Source organism: Bison bison, unplaced genomic scaffold (genome assembly GCF_000754665.1).
Source record: "Bison bison bison isolate TAMUID 2011002044 unplaced genomic scaffold, Bison_UMD1.0 scf7180017864134, whole genome shotgun sequence".
NCBI classification, from domain to species: domain Eukaryota; kingdom Metazoa; phylum Chordata; class Mammalia; order Artiodactyla; family Bovidae; genus Bison; species Bison bison.
In genome coordinates, this window is record NW_011494706.1 from 8,797,893 (window position 1) to 8,816,190 (window position 18,298).

Genomic DNA, 18,298 nt, shown 5'->3' on the forward strand with positions numbered 1-18,298 from the left:
GACTGCAAGGAGATCCAACCAGTCCATCCTAAAGGAGATCAGTCCTGGGTGTTCATTGGTAGGACTGATTTTGAAGCTGTAACTCCAATACTTTGGCCACCTGATATTAAGAGCTGACTCACTAGAAAAGACTCTGATGCTGGGAAAGATTGAAGGCAGGAGGAGAAATGGACGACAAAGGATGAGATGGCTGGATGGCATCACCGACTCAATGGACATGGGTTTGGGTGGACTCCGGGAGTTGGTGATGGACAGGGAGGCCTGGTGTGCTGTGGTTCATGGGGTCACGGAGAGTCGGAAATGACTGAGCAACTGAACTGAACTGACCGTGCAATGACAAGCTATTTCTCTCTCTGGCACCATTTTTTTTTTTTTTAACTCATTCAAACTCAAAACCATTGATACTTCCCTCTGAAATCACCTATAACCAATCATTCACCTAGATCTGACCTTTTTTCCTCTACAACATCATTGTTTGTCCCTGCTTTCTAATAAACCCTGAGTTCTCATAATTTCAAATCTACACTGCTTTGAATGACTGATTTATCCACTTCCAGTTTCCTCCTCTAATCTATATCATATTCTAATACCAGATTTATCTTCCTAATAAACTCAGCTCAAAAGTCTTCAGAGGCCCTCTAAGCCACAGAACAGGTCCCAACTACAATATCCTCATTCTACAACACAACCACAGCTCAGGGCCCGCTTCTAAGCTCATCTCAAGGTATACCAGGTGCCCAAAGGCCTTGCCTCATACCCAGCCAGTATGAATAGACAGATCATCAAAAACCTTAATATGACCCTACTTCTTGCTTCTTCTCTTGAGCTTCCCATGGTGGAGCAAACTGTCAAAACTGCATCTTCTGATAACACTAGGAACTTCCTCTTAACCTTGAATCTAGGGAGACATCAGCAAGGTTAAGCTGGTTAATTCCAGCACATGCCCCACCTGCTAAGGAGCATGCCTGCTGCCCAGAATCACTCCCCTCCTGCTTCTCTTGTAGCCCAGCAACTCTTTGGCACTCTCCTACTTCCTAACATTCAGAGTGTACCATAACTAAACTTCACAGGTCAACGGGAACCCACTGCCCTATCTCAGCTAGTAGTCTCCAGTTTCATCAGACTGAACACAAGTATTTTATTCCTGGAATAAATCTCACCTGACAGTGATATATTTTCATGTTTACATATTACTGGATTCAAGAGGAAATGCCACATACGCAGAAGGATATGTGAGAATGGAAACAAAGACAGAATCTTAGCTCAAGAGAGGTATGTGCTGGTCATCACATTATGGTTACTATTTAACTCATGAAATGAATAAAATCACATGGGAGAGAGTGCTGATTACAGAAAAGAAGGTCCTTTCCCTGTTTAGGGGAACTCTGTAACACTTAGAAAAGGAGACAGCACAAGAGAAAGAGAAACAGTTACCTACTTGGAAAATCTGGTCTCATAGAAGAGAATGTTTTAACCACATACAACCTGATAAAAGGCTGGATAAGGTAAGACAGGTGTCTATTGAATGTGACAGTAAGAAGTTCACTGATGAACCTTCCAATATTTCCAGCTAAACAGGAATGACAGAAACCAAACTGAAGAGAGAGGAAAAGGAGAATGAACGGTGAGAAAGTGAAAATAGGAAGTAGACTTCTTCGGAGCTCCCTGGTGGCCCAGTGGTGAGGATACTGGGCTTTCACTGCTGTGGCCCAGGTTCACTCCCTGGTCAGGGAAACAAATCAGAGCAGTGACATACTACATTCAGTTCATCAATATCTTAATACTACTACTGAAGTAAATCATTATTATTTATCTCATTGTGGATCAGCAGACAAGTAGTCATAGTTCCTGCAAAGCCAAAATAAACCAAAGTCTTATTTCAAGATCATTTATACTTTAAAAACATGCTGCTGCTGCTGCTAAGTCACTTCAGTCATGTCGACTCTGTGTGACCCCAGAGACGGCAGTCCACCAGGCTCCCCCATCCCTGGGATTCTCCAGGCAAGAACACTGGAGTGGGCTGCCATTTCCTTTTCCATAAAAACATGCAGTAGAAGTAAAAGTTCTGAAAGTGAACTGAAAAGATCCCACTAATAAAAGGTGATTTATTCCCTTGAAGTAGAAAACTATGCAGGAAGGTATAAAGCAAAAGATAGAGCAATTTTATTTTATAAAAATTTAAATGTAACAAATAACTGTTTAAAAGACTTTTTAGGACTTCCCTGGTGGTCTAATGGTTAAGAATCCACCTTGCAATGCAAGGCACGTGGGTTTGATCCCTGCTCCTGGAAGCTCCCATATGCCATGAGGCAACAAAGCCTTCGGGCTGCAACTACTGAGCCTGCCCAAGGCAAATAGAGAATAACTCCTGCTAGCCCAAACTAGAGAAAGCTAGCTCACAGCAACAAAGACCCAGTGCAGCCAAAAATAAGGATTTTTTTAATATAAAAAAATAAGAATACTTTATAGAAAAATGACAGTAGAAAAAAATATTACAACATAATGCTGATACATAAAGAGCATCTATAAATCAATAAGCAAAGCCAATAGAAAATAAAGAATAGGAAAAAAGAAATCAAGAAAGATGAAATACAAAAGATTAATAAGATAGCATAATTCCCCCCATTTTTAAGAAGTTTCCTTAAAAGTCATGAGTATAGAGTAATTTTAGATTAACATGTGCCTTAAGAACTCTGCAAACAAAATCAGATGTGTAAAATCCCTCAGCCAGCTATAGTCTCACCATCAGCACATACTTTTTTCCCCCCACAGCTGAATACTCAGCAGGATAGTTTTATTTAACATGACTTGATGTGATTGTAAGAGGTGCTGATTTTATATTTCAGTTCACACATTCCAATTAGAAATAGAGCCATATAATTTAGAAACAGCATATTCAGAGGTGTATACTATTTAAACAGTTATGGGCATCACACAAACACAAAAGCAAGGATAACAAGGGAAAATGCCTACCTTCCCTGATAGCTGTAAAAGGTGTACCTTCCTCTTCCTGCAGCCTGATCACCTTCAGGGCTACCAGCTTTCCATTCACCCTGGAGAAACGGAGAAACAGAAGAGAAGGAAATCCATGAACATATGGTCTTGTTAGGGTTCTAATTGGGCTTCCCAGGTGGCACTAGTGGTAAAGAACCGACCTGCCAATGCAGGAGACATAAAAGACACGGGTTCGATCCCTGGGTTGGCAAGATCCCCTGGAGAAGGGCATGGCAACCCATCCAGTAGTCTTGCCTGGAGAATCCCATGGACAGAGGAGCCTGGCAGGCTACAGTCCATGGGGTCGCAGAGTCAGAAACGACTGAAGGGATTTAGTACACACTGTTCTAATTGTCTTCATTACGATTTGTATTTTATGGATTTGCACTAAAAATGACAGTGACTCAATTATGCCACCACAACAAGACTAACTTCAGTAAGGCTGGGAACCCTATATCATCATCATAAATATTCACACTTCAAATATTCACATTTTAAATATTCACACTTGCATAGTCCAAGATTTAACTCAAGTTTTCTGTGATTCACTCAATGTGCTTTCCAACATGTAACTAATGCTTAACAAAAAAAAATACTGTGTTTGATCAATTATTCAGATTAATTAAAAATCAAGTACTCAGAATAACACTCTCCCTTTATTTCTCCAATAGCTCCTTTGTTTCTTAGGATCAAATGTCTGTAGGGCTTCCCAGGTGGCTTAGTGGTAAAGAATCTGCCTGCCAAGCCGGAGACCACAGGTTAGGTCAGGAAGATCCCCTAGAGAAGGAAATGGCAACACACTTCAGTATTCTTACCTAGGAAATTCCATGGACAGAAGAGCCTGTCAGGCTACAGTCCATGGGGTCAGAAAGAGTCGGACACGACTGAGTGACTGAACAACAAGAACTTCATTTCCAGTCTTAAGCTGACGTCATTCAGTCCCCAAAGATGGAAAACTGACCCTGACTTCTTGCTTCTCCCCTCTTCTTTCTCTGTCTCTATCAATACCACCTGTTCCTCTCTTTTTTGCCATTTTCTTAAGCTAGAATCTCCTAAAGTTGTATTTAGTCTGATGATGTTTTATAATGCTATATATCATCACAATAAAAGTTAAGAATATTTTACTATTACAAAATTATACAAGACCCATACAAAACAGATGGTTCTTCTAGACACATTCTAAATGTGCATCAGCTCTAATTAAAAGTAAGATTACACTAGGCAAGTAACTTTCTATACAATCAATTCTGTTAGTAAAATAAAGACATTCTTCTAGCTGAATGTTCTACTTTTACCTTGACTAGGATTACCAACATATTTCATACTAATATACTTAAATAAAATAAGTAAAATAAGCACATATTAAAAATGTAAAAGCTACAAGAAAGCTGTAATGAAAAGTAAATCTCCCTGACATAGCCAGCTCCCACCCTCTGAGGTCACTTAACTCAGGTAACTTAGCTTGATATGTGTACTTAACACACACATATACAAATGGTAATATGCCATACGGGGTACAGTGTATATTATTTTTATCTCTCAATATATTTGGGTGACTTCCTCATAAACTCATAGAAATCGTCTTTTGTTTTTAGAAAACCACAGGGTGTTCCTTTGTCTAAGTGTAGTATGCTTAACTTAATTCCAATCCTCTGCTGCTGCTGCTGCTAAATCGCTTCAGTCGTGTCCGATTCTGTGTGACCCCATAGATGGCAGCCCAACAGGCTCCCCTATCCCTGGGATTCTCCAGGCAAGAACACCGGAGTGGGTTGCCATTTCCTTCTCCAATGCGTGAAAGTGAAGTCGCTCAGTCGTGTCCGAATCTTAGCGACCCCGTGGACTGAATCCCACCAGGCTCCTCTGTCCATGGGATTTTCCAGGCAAGAGTACTGGAGTAGGGTGCCGTCGCCTTGTCCATCAAGCTTTTTAGTGGAACATTAAGAAATTATCCTACACACAGGTTGTACCAATTTCTACTACCTATAGCAAATAGGAGCTTGGGTTCCCCCTTTACTGATAGATCCTAGGTTATCGACCACTGATTTGGCCAACTTGATGGAGGAATAGAGGTTCTCACTGTAGTCTAAATTGCAACCAGAAGTCTTTAGAGCTTATGGAATCAACAGAGAGCCCATGCGTCCCAGAGAATCCAGTGCCTGAGTCTGAAATAAAAGAATCTGAAAGTCTCTTTCTTGTAAACTGCATCCAACTGGTCTATTTTTTATTAAAAAAAAAAAAAAAACCCTGCCACAGACACAGAATTTGAAAGGTCAGGGATTTATCACAACCCAGCCATCCTAATGGCATCCCTCATTGAACTGATTGTTCAAATACATTACTGGTTACAGTAATCAAAGGACATCTGATTATAAGGCTCTGCAATGTGCTGTCTCCTCTGGGTTAGGGGGCTGGTTTATTTTCCCCTGTGTTTCAGCTGGGAGGACAGGCCTGGCACTTTTCTGCTCTGCAATTCTCTTCTCCTGAGTATGTCACCTTGATGTCTTTCTAATCCTGATTATGCTCTAGGTACCAGGTGCAAGTAAAACATTAATATTCATATGGGGTTCAACTGGAGACTGACTGTACCTTGCCCTCTCCACTTTGCTCTTTACGGCTGAGGGAGGCCTCCAGCCAGGCTTGAAGCTGGGATGCAGTCAGTATTGACATCTGCACAGATTTTCTCAGCCCAGCTGAGCTCATCACTGGCTCCCTAAGGAGGTGGGAACTGAGGCCAAGAACTGCTTGGAATTCTCCTTTCATTTACAGATAGTCTCCCATCACCAATAACACATACACACACAGAGCCTTCTTCCCACAAAGCTTTTCCATCTCCCTTGAGATTGCTGGCTTACACGCACTGAATTCTGGAATATAGGGAATTTATGGTTTTGGAAGGCTATATGCTTAAAACAGATGCAGACCATGAAGCTATGATTCCCCTGTAATACACTGAAAGGCGATGAGCCTTTAACTGAACCAGCCTTGATACTTTAAATGCAACCAGAGAAGGAACACCTTTAAGCAACTTCATAGACCGTGTGCATCATTTCTGAGGTGAAATAAACCTTGAACATATTTACTATGATAAACTGCCTGAAAGAACAAGATCCGGGTTAATGGAATCCTGACTCTGTAGCATAATGCTCCATGAGTTAAACCTCCAACTATCAATTTCTATAGTTATGATAATCACAGGAGTTAAAGACACTGGGATTTTATGTGAAGCTAAAAAATTCCTTAAAATTTATACTAGACTATTAGATTTAAGAGCAAAGGAACTTTCTTCTGTTTTGTTAACTGTTACATGCCCAATGCCTAAAACCATCTGACATACAGAATACACTCAAAATATTTGATTGAATGAATATTAAAAATGTTAATATACTAACATTTCTTAAAATGTAAAAATTATTGCTTTCAAAGATTTCAGAAATATCACATTTTTTTAAAGATTTCAATATCTTCTTTCACATTTAATTTTTTTAACAGTAGGTCCTTGTTGGTCATCTATTTGGCATGTTCCTGTCAATCACAAAACTCTCAATGTTTGAGTTTAAATATTTATTTTGGGACTTCCCTGGCGATCTATCAGTTAAGACTCCATACTTCCACTGCAGGGGCCATGGGTTCAATCCTTGGTTGGGGAACTAAGATCCCACGTGCTGGAGAGTGCAGCCAAACAAATATTTTCTTTTTTCAAATTAAAGGTGGAGTCTCTTTGTTTTTGATGATGCATGCAGATATATAAAATTTTCATTTCCTTAAGGTTTTAGAATTTATAGAATGCTTTGTTAATTAACCTTTTTCACCCAACAGACCAGTTTCAAACCCCTCAGTATCTTCAATAATCTGAGCTCAGACTGCTAATCAGTTTCTCCCTCTTTTCAACTGCTTAATTGGTTTCCCATTAAGAACCGTATTGATCATCAAATTGTTCTTTAACCTAGGAGACATTGTGACTGTTTTCTTAATTTTTCACCACACGTCTAGACACTCACCAACTACTGAATCCCTCAGCATAAAGTCTAGTAAAAACATTAAGTCACTGGCTCAACTTTTGGAAAAGGTATCTCTTGAAAAAATAATTACAAATATTCTAATGTTCAACCTTTGGAGCATATCTAATAATTACTTTGTGTGGTTAAACTGTTTAATTAAATATGCAAAACACATACTTCAAACATTGACTTAAGTTCTTTAGAATAATTACGAAATTCAAATTGAATCAATAAATTAGAGCTGTTTATAGGAAAACACTGAAGATTCCTCTTTAACAAGTCTTATTAATTAAATCAAAGGCTAATGAATAGAAGGCAATCAAGACTTGATTGGCAACGGAGACATTAACCCAGGTAAATAACATTTTTAAAATGCTTTAAATTGTGTTAATACTACCACAGAACCTTCTGCTGGAGAAATTGCCAGGCTCATGTCTAGCTGTTCTAAGCCATACAGGGAGCTGTTTTAATTTCAGAGACTAGCTATCAGTCTCTAATTCTTCCAAGAACTGCCATTCCCAGCTTGGCCTCCCTGTGAAGCTCGCTGCATGCTCAAGGACGTGTGATTTCAAACTGGTTCTAACCACAAATCCAAATCTCTGCCAACTTCAGAAATCCTGTCCACAGATATGTGTGCCCATAAGTCTGTAAATAATAAAATTATCTTGTGTGGGTGAAGCAAGACGGAGAAGTTCTGAATAAGGAGAATAGCCTATTCATTTTTGCACGCATGTACTATTTTGACATTTCATGAACCCTACAAAGCAAAACTTTCCCACTCAGGGTCAATTTTCCAGGCTCAAAAGACGATGCACGAAGAGAATTTCCTAATGGACAATTCTCAAAGGAAAGCCTAAAGGTTTTCTATCAGATTAGTTACCGCAAATTCGTAAGATAACTTTGTACAATAAAACAAAATAACAAACATTATCTAGGTCATCTCTGAAAATAGTGTTCATGTGCTAACACCTAGGAGAAATTATGTCTAGAGGATATAAAGGAAATTAAGGCAATACACCTAAAAGAAATTTAATATACTCTGGCAAATTTAATATATTCTGCCTCTCTCTTCCATTATGAGTCTGTCTCAAGAGAAACTGCTATGGAAAATAATACCGAGTGCACGGAGATACACAGCTTTTGTTTCCTCGCTGTATTGGTTTAAAGCAACAGAAGGAAATGTAGTTACTACTGAGAGAGTGGCAATAGCAAGGCTGAGCACATCCAGGACAATATTTTGAACTGAACTTACACCTTTTTGGCAAAGTCATTAAAAATATTTTAAAGGTTTTACCATCAGTGTTTCTTTCATTTGTTCTCTCTTAAGACACTGGTTGGAATGCTGATGATACTGTATCACATACACACTTCAAAAATTAAAGGCAACTAAATATTCATGGTCTTACCATCTCCGCCTAAATTCAATTTTCACTCAGGTATAAAAGAGAAACCATCTCAGTACTATTTAACCTTTGATATTCAGAAATACTCTAAAAGTACATTATTTATTCTGGAAAAGTAAATTTAGAATTTCAAGGTAAGTTGTCAGTAATCACACCTCACCCTAATCTTTATCAAAACAATACAGAAAAAACAGGAAGAAGACTAATGTTATTTCTGTTGAATTGATTTCTTTTTTTAAATAAAAAAAAGATTTATAAAAGAATGGCATAATGGTTATTTATTAAGATATGATTAACAATGCAAAAAGTCTAATAATTTAATGCAATGAGAAAAAGGGTGCACTCAACCAACAATTATTATGAGATTGTACGTTTGATAAAATATTGATAATGATGCTTCATTAAATGTACAAACTCATAATACTTTGAAACATAAAATTAGAGGAATAAATATTGTTTCTGGGAGAAAAGAAAACAATTACATTTCAATAACTTAAAACTTGCATTTTTCCTAAAATAAAGTCTGTCAGTAAAGGATTTGAGAATCTTAGAACTTTAAAAAAGTAACCTCAGTGGAGGGAGGGTATGGACTGGGAATTTGGGGTTGGCAGATGCAAACTATTACATTTAGGATGGATAAACAAGGTCCTGCTGTACAGCACAGGGAACCATTTTCACTATCCTGTGATAAACACAATGGAAAAAACACAACCAAGAATGTATACATGTGTATAACGTAACTGAGAAGTGAGTCAGTTTGCTGTACAGCAGAGATTGGCACAATACTGTCAATCAACTATACTTCAATTTATAAAAACTAATTTAAAAAAACAGAAGTAAACTCAGTGATCACTCAAAACGAAAAAATTCTTACTGGGTTGATTGTCACTCCCAGGAACAAAGCACTCCCTCAGAAGACTTTGTTGGAACTCAAATCCCCTAAAACGCCCACATTTTTTAGTCCCTCTTTATGTTCAGCCAAAATTGGCTTCCTGTAACTTCTACTCTCTCAATCAAGTTCTGAGTCCACAAAGACTAAACTAAATGCTCTTCCTCGAGACAGCCCTCCACTTAATGAAGTTTTACTATCCTGCCTCCTATTCAACAAATACTAATGGAGCGAATGTTAAGCTGTGCTGGGGATAAAGAATAAACAACCCAGACACGGTCCCTGCACTCACGGCTCACGGAGGAGATAGATGTAAAACATGTATCTACAAAGACAGCTAATCAAAGGGGGGCAGGAGATGCTCGCTTGCCAAAAACGGGACAATTTAACCATCACTAAACTAATACCTGTGATTGAAAGGCAGTAAATATGTTTAAATCAATAAGTTTACAATGAGATATTATTTACTTATTTTTTTTTTAATTTTTTTTTTAATTTAATATATTCCTTACAAATTTAAGAACCCATCCTGAACCCTCCTCCCTCCTCCCTCCCCATACCATCCCTCTGGGTCGTCCCAGTGCACCAGCCCCAAGCATCCAGCATCGTGCATTGAACCTGGACTGGCATCTCGTTTCATACATGACATTTCACATGTTTCAATGCCATTCTCCCAAATCTTCCCACCCTCTCCCTCTCCTACAGAGTCCATAAGCCTGTTTTATACATCAGTGTCTCTTTTGCTGTCTTGTATACAGGGTTATCGTTACCATCTTTCTAAATTCCATATATATGCGTTAGTATACTGTATTGGTGTTTTTCATATACAATGAGATATTATTTACTTATAAGTTCTATTTTTTTAAGATTTTTTTTTGATGTGGATCATTTTTAATTTCTTTTTTTTTTTTTCAGTTTATTTTTCATTGGAGAATAATTGCTTTAAAATGTTGTGTTACTTTCTGCCATACAACAAGGTAATCAGCCCTCAGTATACATATATCCCTTCATTTTGAACGTCCCTTCCAACCCTTATACCCAATCTCCCGAACCCACCCCTAACCCACCCCGAACTCACCCCTAACCCACCCCGAACTCACCATCACAGAGCACTGGGCTGAGCTCACTGTGCTATAGGGCAGCTTCTGATGTGGACCATTTTAAAAGTCTTTATTGAATTTGTTACACTACTGCTTCTGCGGTTTATGTTCCAGTTTTTTGGCCATGAGGAAATGTGGGATCTTACCTCCCTAAGCAGGAATCAAACCTGCACTCCCTACATTGGAAGGTGAGGTCTTAACCACCAGACCACCAGGGAAGTCCCCTATAATGAGACTTTAGAAGAAACTCATGAGTTACATTTGGAGCGTACTATGGATCCCACGCATTAGTTTAAAAACTGTTAAAGAGAACATGTCAAGCATTCGCTTCCCTTTTCATATACCTTCCTATACACTACGTGTTGTCACTGTTCAGTTGCTAAGTTGCTTTGACTCTTTGCGACTCCATGGACTGACTGCAGCGTGCCATACACACTATACCTCAGTGTGATCAGATAGTGGATATGTGAAATTTCTCTGTAGAGACGCATCATGTGAAAAATGAAGGGGAAATGACAAAATCTGAATATCAACATTAACAGCTGCTGAAATCACACAAAAAAGCTACCAGATATTAAGTGCCTCCTGATGGGAGCACTCATGCACCTCAGTGGAATCAATTCAATCTGAATGTGACCAAGTATCATCTAATCCCTTATTTTAAGAAAACAAAGGAACAATTTATTAAATAAATAACACCATTTCTTATTGGGATAGAGTGAGAAAAGTCTACACTATAGGAAACTATAGGGATAGGAACCTGTTTCTTCAACAAATAAATTTCAAGAAAAAAAAGGTGGGGGAAAGCCCACAACTTAAAAGAGAGAGATATCAACTAACTGAAATGAACTGCAATGTTATCTTGATTCCAACAAAGCTAATTTTAACACTGACTATATATTTGACGATTTAAAAAATTGCTAAAATTTTTATACTTGATAATGGTATTGTGATTAGGTGCTTATCTAAAACAAGGTTCTTATCTTTCAAAGAAAAAATATACAATGATGTTTAGGGTTTGTTTCAAAATAACTGGGAGGAATGAAGACAGACGAAATACACAGGCTGTCAAGGACGGCATCATGGGGAGTTATGAAAACTCCAGTCTCTTCTAATTTTCTATAGTATGTTCTTTAAAAATGAAAACAAACTCCCAATAGAAATTGAGATAAATGCCATGAAGGAAATCACAGCATGCCATAAAAGAGATAAAGAACCTATTTTAACAGAAATACAAATGAACTTACTTGCAGAATGCTGCTGCTGCTAAGTCGCTGGTCTGACTCTGTGCAACCCCATAGACGGCAGCCCACCAGGCTTCCCCGTCCCTGGGATTCTCCAGGCTAGAACACTGGAGTGGGTTGTCATGTCCTTCTCCAATGCATGAAAGTGAAAAGTGAAAGTGAAGTCGCTCAGTCACGTCCGACTCTTAGCGACCCCATGGACTGCAGCCCACCAGGCTCCTCCGTCCATGAGATTTTCCAGGCAAGAGTACTGGGGTGGGGTGCCATCGCCTTCTACTTGCAGAATAGACTAACAGAAAACAAACTTATGCTTCCAAAAGGAAAAAGTAGGGGAGGGATAAATTAGGAATTGGGATTAACAGATACAAACTACTATAAATAAAATAGATAAGCAATAAAGACCTATTGTGCAGCACAGAGAACTATATTCAATATCTTCTAAAATGGGAAAAAAGTCTAAAAAAGGATATATACATATGTATACCTGAATCACTTTCTACACCTAAAACATTGTAAATTGACTGTACCTCAGTTTTTCTTTAAAAAAATAACCTATTTGAGACAGTTAGAGAAGGATTTTCTGAAAGTGTGACATTTGAGCTGAAACAAGAAATACAGCAAGAGGAAGTAAATAATATTCCAGGCAGATGGAACAACCTGTACAAAAGCCCAGAGGCAGAGAACACAATGCATTAAACAAAAATATAAGAAAGAGTGGCTGAGGCTTGTTGTCACTGGGGGGTAGGGTGCATGGATGGGGGAACGTGGAGAGAAGGCAGGAAAGCTTGATCACAGAGGTCCTTAAGGGCCACAGAAAGGCCTGATTAAAACAAACACCACTGGGACTCTTCAGAAAAGAGATAGCATGGTTAAATTACATGCCTGCAGCTCCCTCACTATGGTGTGGAGAAGAGACTGAAGGAACCCAACGGTGGGAGCATCGAGAAGGGAGGTGGGACAGTGACTGCTCTGGTCCAGGGAAAAGATGCTCGCCACCAAGAACCAGAGCATTGGCAAAAGCAATGGGAAAAAGGAAAACAATATTCTGAAGACAGATTCAACAGTCTATAAGCATAAACTGGATTGGGTGTAGGGCAAGTGGTGAAGGATGATTCCACATGTCCTGACTGCAATGTCTGCGTGGGTAGAAGTATGTGCACTGAGGCAAGGGAAACTACAGAAGAGATTTAGACAGAGATCCAAGAGTCTGTTTGGGAGGAAAGTAGTCTAGAAGTGACCAAGTGCAGACATAAGGGAAACATTCGTGTTTATGAGTCTGGGTCTCAGTACAAAAATCTAAGCTAGACATAAAAATGTGTGAATCATTGGAGGAGTTCAAGGGAAGCAATAATCTCAAGACAGCCAGTTTTCCGGTAAAGCAGGAGTAAAGAAAACACTAAGAAAAAGGTAGAATCAGAGAATGGTATTCTAAATCTAGATGACATGAAAAGAGTCTGAAGGATAGGGGGAGGCACAGAGTAGGAGACAGAGTAAGAAATACTCTGTGAGACCCTCAGTGAGGTCTGAGGGCCACAGAAAGGTCTGAGGTCTGAGGTCTTAAGGGCCACAGAAAGGCCTGATTAAAACAAACACCACTGGGACTCTTCAGAAAAGAGATAGCATGATTAAATTACATGCCTGCAGCTCCCTCGTTATGGTGTGGAGAAAAGACTGAAGGAACCCAACAGTGGGAGCAGCGAGAAGGGAGGTGGGGCTGTATACCAAGGAGCTGTATACCTATACAGCAAGGGAGCTGTATACCACGGGTGGTGCTATGGTAACAGATAAATACATAGACAGACAGGCAGATAGACAGACAGATTACCAAGCAGTAGATAGAAAACCGGGAAGTTATATACCACAGGTAGTGCTGAATATCCATTGGAAGGACTGATGCTGAAGCTGAAACTCCAATACTTTGGCCACCCGATGCGAAGAGCTGACTCATTAGAAAAGACCCTGATGCTGGGAAAGATTGGGGGCAGGAGGAGAAGGGGACGACAGAGGATGAAGGTTGGATGGCATCACAGATTCAATGCACTTGGGTTTGGGTAAACTCCGGGAGTTGGTGATGGACAGGGAGGCCTGGCGTGCTGCGGTTCATGGGGTGGCAAAGAGTGGACATGACTGAGAGACTGAACCGGCTGAGCGCTGCAGCAAACAGAGGTACTGAAATGGAGCAGAACCCTATGGTCCTTGAACCCCACATCCTCAGTCTGCCTTTTGTCTATGGAAAACCTTCAGCCAAAGGATAAATTTATAGTCAGAGAAGTGAGAAAACACAGAAACAAAGCAAAAGAGTCAAAGGAGACCAAATAATAATATGTTCATTAAAGTCAAGGACCTTTGGTTCCATCTCAAGGGCAATAGCTTTTCAAAGGCTTTAGTTCCTCTGAGCCATATCCTGTGAGCTGTCTTATAGATACTGAAACCTCCACCAGGCTGAAAAAGTTAACTACATGATGACCAGACTCTACCCATGACACAAGCTGCCACAATTCCGTGAAATGACCTCAAAAAAAAAAAAAAAAAAATAGAAACAAACTGACCCTAGAACTGAAGCTAATGGACAACCAAATGGACACTGATCAGACCCCAGTGACCAATTTGAAGATGACTGTCAAAGCTGCCAGTGCTGTTTCTGCATGGAGCCCCCTCCGTCTGTCTATAAAAGCTCTATGCGCTGGCTGTCAGCGGGCTGTGGGAGTGGGGGGACCGGCGGCCTTTGGACCGGTTGCGGGCATCCAAAAAAAAGCAAAATTCCTTTCCACCAACCTGGCCTCTTCACTGGCTTTTGAGCAGTGAGCAGCCAGACCCCACACTTGCTGTGTGAGGCAGAGGCAAGTCCATCCTGTCTTGGCTGTTACTCAGCAAAGCCACCCCTGTGTGTGTGAGGCAAGGCCTGGAGTGGGTTAGGGCCAGCCCAGCAGCTGCGCAAGAGACCAAAGTACAGGATCTCACTGCTGTCTACATTTTAAAACCCATTTGTTGTTGTTCAGCTGTACAGTCATGTCCGACTCTTTGCAACCCCATGGACTGCAGCACACCAGGGTTCTCTGTCCTTCACCATCTCCCAGAGTTTGCTCAAACTCATGTCTATGGAGTTGGTGATGCCATCCAACCATCTCATCCTTTGTCGCTCCATTCTCCTCCCACCTTCAATCCTTCCCAGCATCAGGGTCTTTTCCAATGAGTTGCCTCTGTGCATCAGGTGGCCAAAGTACTGGAGCTTCAGCTTCAGCATCAGTCCTGAGAGCTGGGTGTGTGGAGTCTTAGCCACTGGAAGCTACCAAGGAGTCCCCAGGGCAGTGCTCTTTGACACCACGCTTTCGACACCCATCCCATCCCCTCTGGGGGGACCTGGCTTCACTGACTGTCTTCTCTTTTTCTTTCTCTCTCTCCTTCCTCCTTCCCTTTTCCCTTTCAGACTCTCTAACCCAGACCTTCCTCTCCATGGCCACTCTGTCCCAAACCACTACACTGACCTTCTACTTCTACCACTGGACTGTTCTGGAAAATTTGCATGTATCACACAGTGTTCAGTGGTGAATGAATGAGTCAACCCTTTACCTTATAAAAGAAGTACTCAAAATCCTACCACTCTGACCAGCCTGTTTTAAATCTACCACCAGAAACAGCAGATCACTCAATTGTCTATGGCCGTCTAACCTACCAGAACATAATCAGAACATTTACCCATGTTGGAAAAACAAGCAGATATCCAGCATTTACAGTGTTCCAGTCCACTAGCTTAACTATCTCCTCAAAAAGAAGAATTAAAGTTATTTAGGTATGACATAATCTTTTATGAACTCTTCCTGCTGCTGCTGCTGCTAAGTCGCTTCAGTCGTGTCCGACTCTGTGTGACCCCATAGACGGCAACCCACCAGGCTCCCCCGTCCCTGGGATTCTCCAGGCAAGAACACTGGAGTGGGTTGCCATTTCCTTCTCCAATGCATGAAAGTGAAAAGTTAAAATGAAGTCGCTAAGTCATGTCCAACTCTTCGCGACCCCATGGACTGCAGCCCACCAGGCTCCTCCGTCCATGGGATTTTCCAGGCAGGAGTACTGGAGTGGGGTGCCACTGCCCTCTCTGTATGAATTCCTAGAACACTATTTTTCTTTCTATTTTGACTTACTCAGAAATCATCTGAGTGGATCATCTGTCCTAAAATTTCCAGCTGGAGGAGGGGGAATGAAAAAAGGCATACGAGGGTTAGGTGACCCATTTCCATCTTCTTTGTGAACATCTGGACAGCTCAAGGCTGCTTACTGTATCCCCAGTTTTCCACAGATCCTCAGAGATGACTAGCAATGAGGGGACAATCTCAACTCCCAACTTCTTTAAAAGTCTGTGACACAGACATCTCAGACCCTAAATCAGAATCCGTCAGAGAACCATAGTACGATCAGTCACATCTCAGACCCTAAATCAGAATCCGTCAGAGAATCATAGTACGATCAGTCACATCTCAGACCCTAAATCAGAATCCGTCAGAGAACCATAGTACGATCAGACTTCCTGAGACATCTGATAATTCAATTCACTCCTACATTTGCTTTGCACTTTGGGGCTTAAAAGGAACTCTTCCCAGCATTATGGTGTCAGCAAAACATAGAGTAATTGCACTTACTTCTAGCCCAACAGCATCTTTTGTATGCAAACATCAAACCTGAGCTTTTCCTGAATTATTAATACTTCCTCTCCTTCCATCATTGAGCTGGACTGTATTGTAGTTATCTTGATGTTTGTTGGATTTTGAGAGATTTTTATCACCCATGTTGACATGTTAACCTTCCAGAGTTTTAGGGCAAACCACTGTACACATCTCAGTATTCTTCTGGAGTATCTCCAATTGCAAGGAACCATTCTGGGGCGAGCAAAAAGTTACCAGCATATAGTACTTGAGGAGATTACCAGCCAAAGAATAAATAAGACAGTATCAAGCAACTTAAATGCATAATAAAGGTAAGTTCTTTGTCCAAAAAAAAAAAAAGTAAAGCAAATTTATCAAAGACAAGGAATGAAAGAATTAACTTTTCAAGAAAAGGCAAGAAGCTTGGAAATAATGCCCAGGACACCCATAGATGTAAAGGTAGTTGGTTACACTACTCCTGAAGTTACTGGAGAAGAACTGTTTACTTGATGAGATGAGAGGGTTTCATAAGACCTAAGTAAATGTAATTTATTATTAGGAGTTTTGAGACTGATTTTTCACACAAAGTGAGATTTGAAGCTAACTATATTAGTTCTGTAAGTTTTCATCTTTAATGTACTGCAGTTCATATCCCTAAACATACATCTATATGTACACATATAGATGAAAACTAAGAATTAGGGCATGATGGGAAGATCAAGGAACAAAAAGAAGTAGGAGGGCTTTTTCTACTTTGTTTTTCTCTAGCCCCACTTTCAAGAACACTTGTCTTAGAAAACATATTACTGCAGTCTTTGGAAAGGTTGCATTTTACATTTCTAGAGAAATCACATTTTCTTCTTCTGAGGTCAAGTTGCCACTTCAAAACAATTTTTATCTTCAGTAGCTATTTTTTCCCCATAGAAAATGGTCCCAAAAAAGCAGAAAAGAAATGGACATATTTCTTGATGATATTATCATTTTTACCTGTCTTGGATTACTATTTCCTGGATAATTCTTACATGGCATCTCTTTTATTTTTGAACAAACTCAGGGAGATAGCAAAGGACAGGGAAGCCTGGCATGCTGCAGTTCATGGGGCAGCAAGAGTTGGACATGCCTTAGCAACTGAACAAGAACAATATCTTATACCATTAATATATCTAAAAATAAAAAAAATTCATAATTTTTAAAAAGTCTAACTACAGCATCAGAATGACAATGAGTCAATGATTACATGAGCTGGGATTAAAGAAAAGATGATGAAGTCTGATACTAACTCTTATAGCATTTCAAGCTTCCTAGTTCAAAGGTATGTTTAAAAGATGATATTCCCATTTCTCGAGGAGAGTCATAAATGTTCCCCCTCCTCTAGGAAAGACATACATGTTCAGCATCCTAAGAGAGAGGTCAAGCTTCCACTCTCAGGAAAAAAGCATCTCCAAAGAAGTTAAATGAGATGTGCCAAAAGCTCATCACCGACTCACCAAGAGACTCTGAGGAGTCCCCAAATACTCATTGCCAAGTAATGGTAACCACAGAGATCTTGTGTTTTCCATTCAAACACAGCCTTACAAAATTAAGTGAAGTTTGGAACAGCAGGATTAAACAATTAAAGCAGCCCAGGAGAGCCATTAAGGCAGGGGTATTCAGAGTTCAGACTATTCTCAACCCATTCTCCCAATTCTAATAAAGACATGTGTGTGCGCGCACACACACACACACACACACACACCCCACACTTCCAGCTTATGTTACAAACAGGACAGCAAGCTAATGTTTTCTTTTTTTGGTTTGGCTGTGACAGACCATGAAGAATCAACAAAGAAAATTATTATAAATACACTGAACTTGGTTAAAGGACTAGAAGACTTATATCAAGTCAAAGAGATTATGAGTGATTTTAATTTGCTCCAATGAAAATGTCTTACTTTCATAATTATAGAAAATCTGTCATTGTTGTAAGTTTTTAATGAAAATTTACAAAAATATCAAGCAAAGCCAAATGTATCTAGTTTGACTTGTCTTTATGA

At 39.9% G+C, this 18,298-nt stretch overlaps 1 protein-coding gene across 4 annotated transcripts in view; it reads right to left on the minus strand.

Moving 5' to 3' along the window:
• CDK14 (cyclin-dependent kinase 14) overlaps positions 1–18,298 on the minus strand; it is a 668,333-nt gene that overhangs the window by 455,953 nt on the left and 194,082 nt on the right. For all 4 annotated transcript variants that reach the window (XM_010839815.1, XM_010839811.1, XM_010839814.1 and 1 more), the window contains exon 4: positions 2,974–3,053. In XM_010839815.1, coding sequence (XP_010838117.1) covers positions 2,974–3,053 — 80 coding nt within the window. The remainder of the gene's footprint in view (positions 1–2,973; positions 3,054–18,298) is intronic.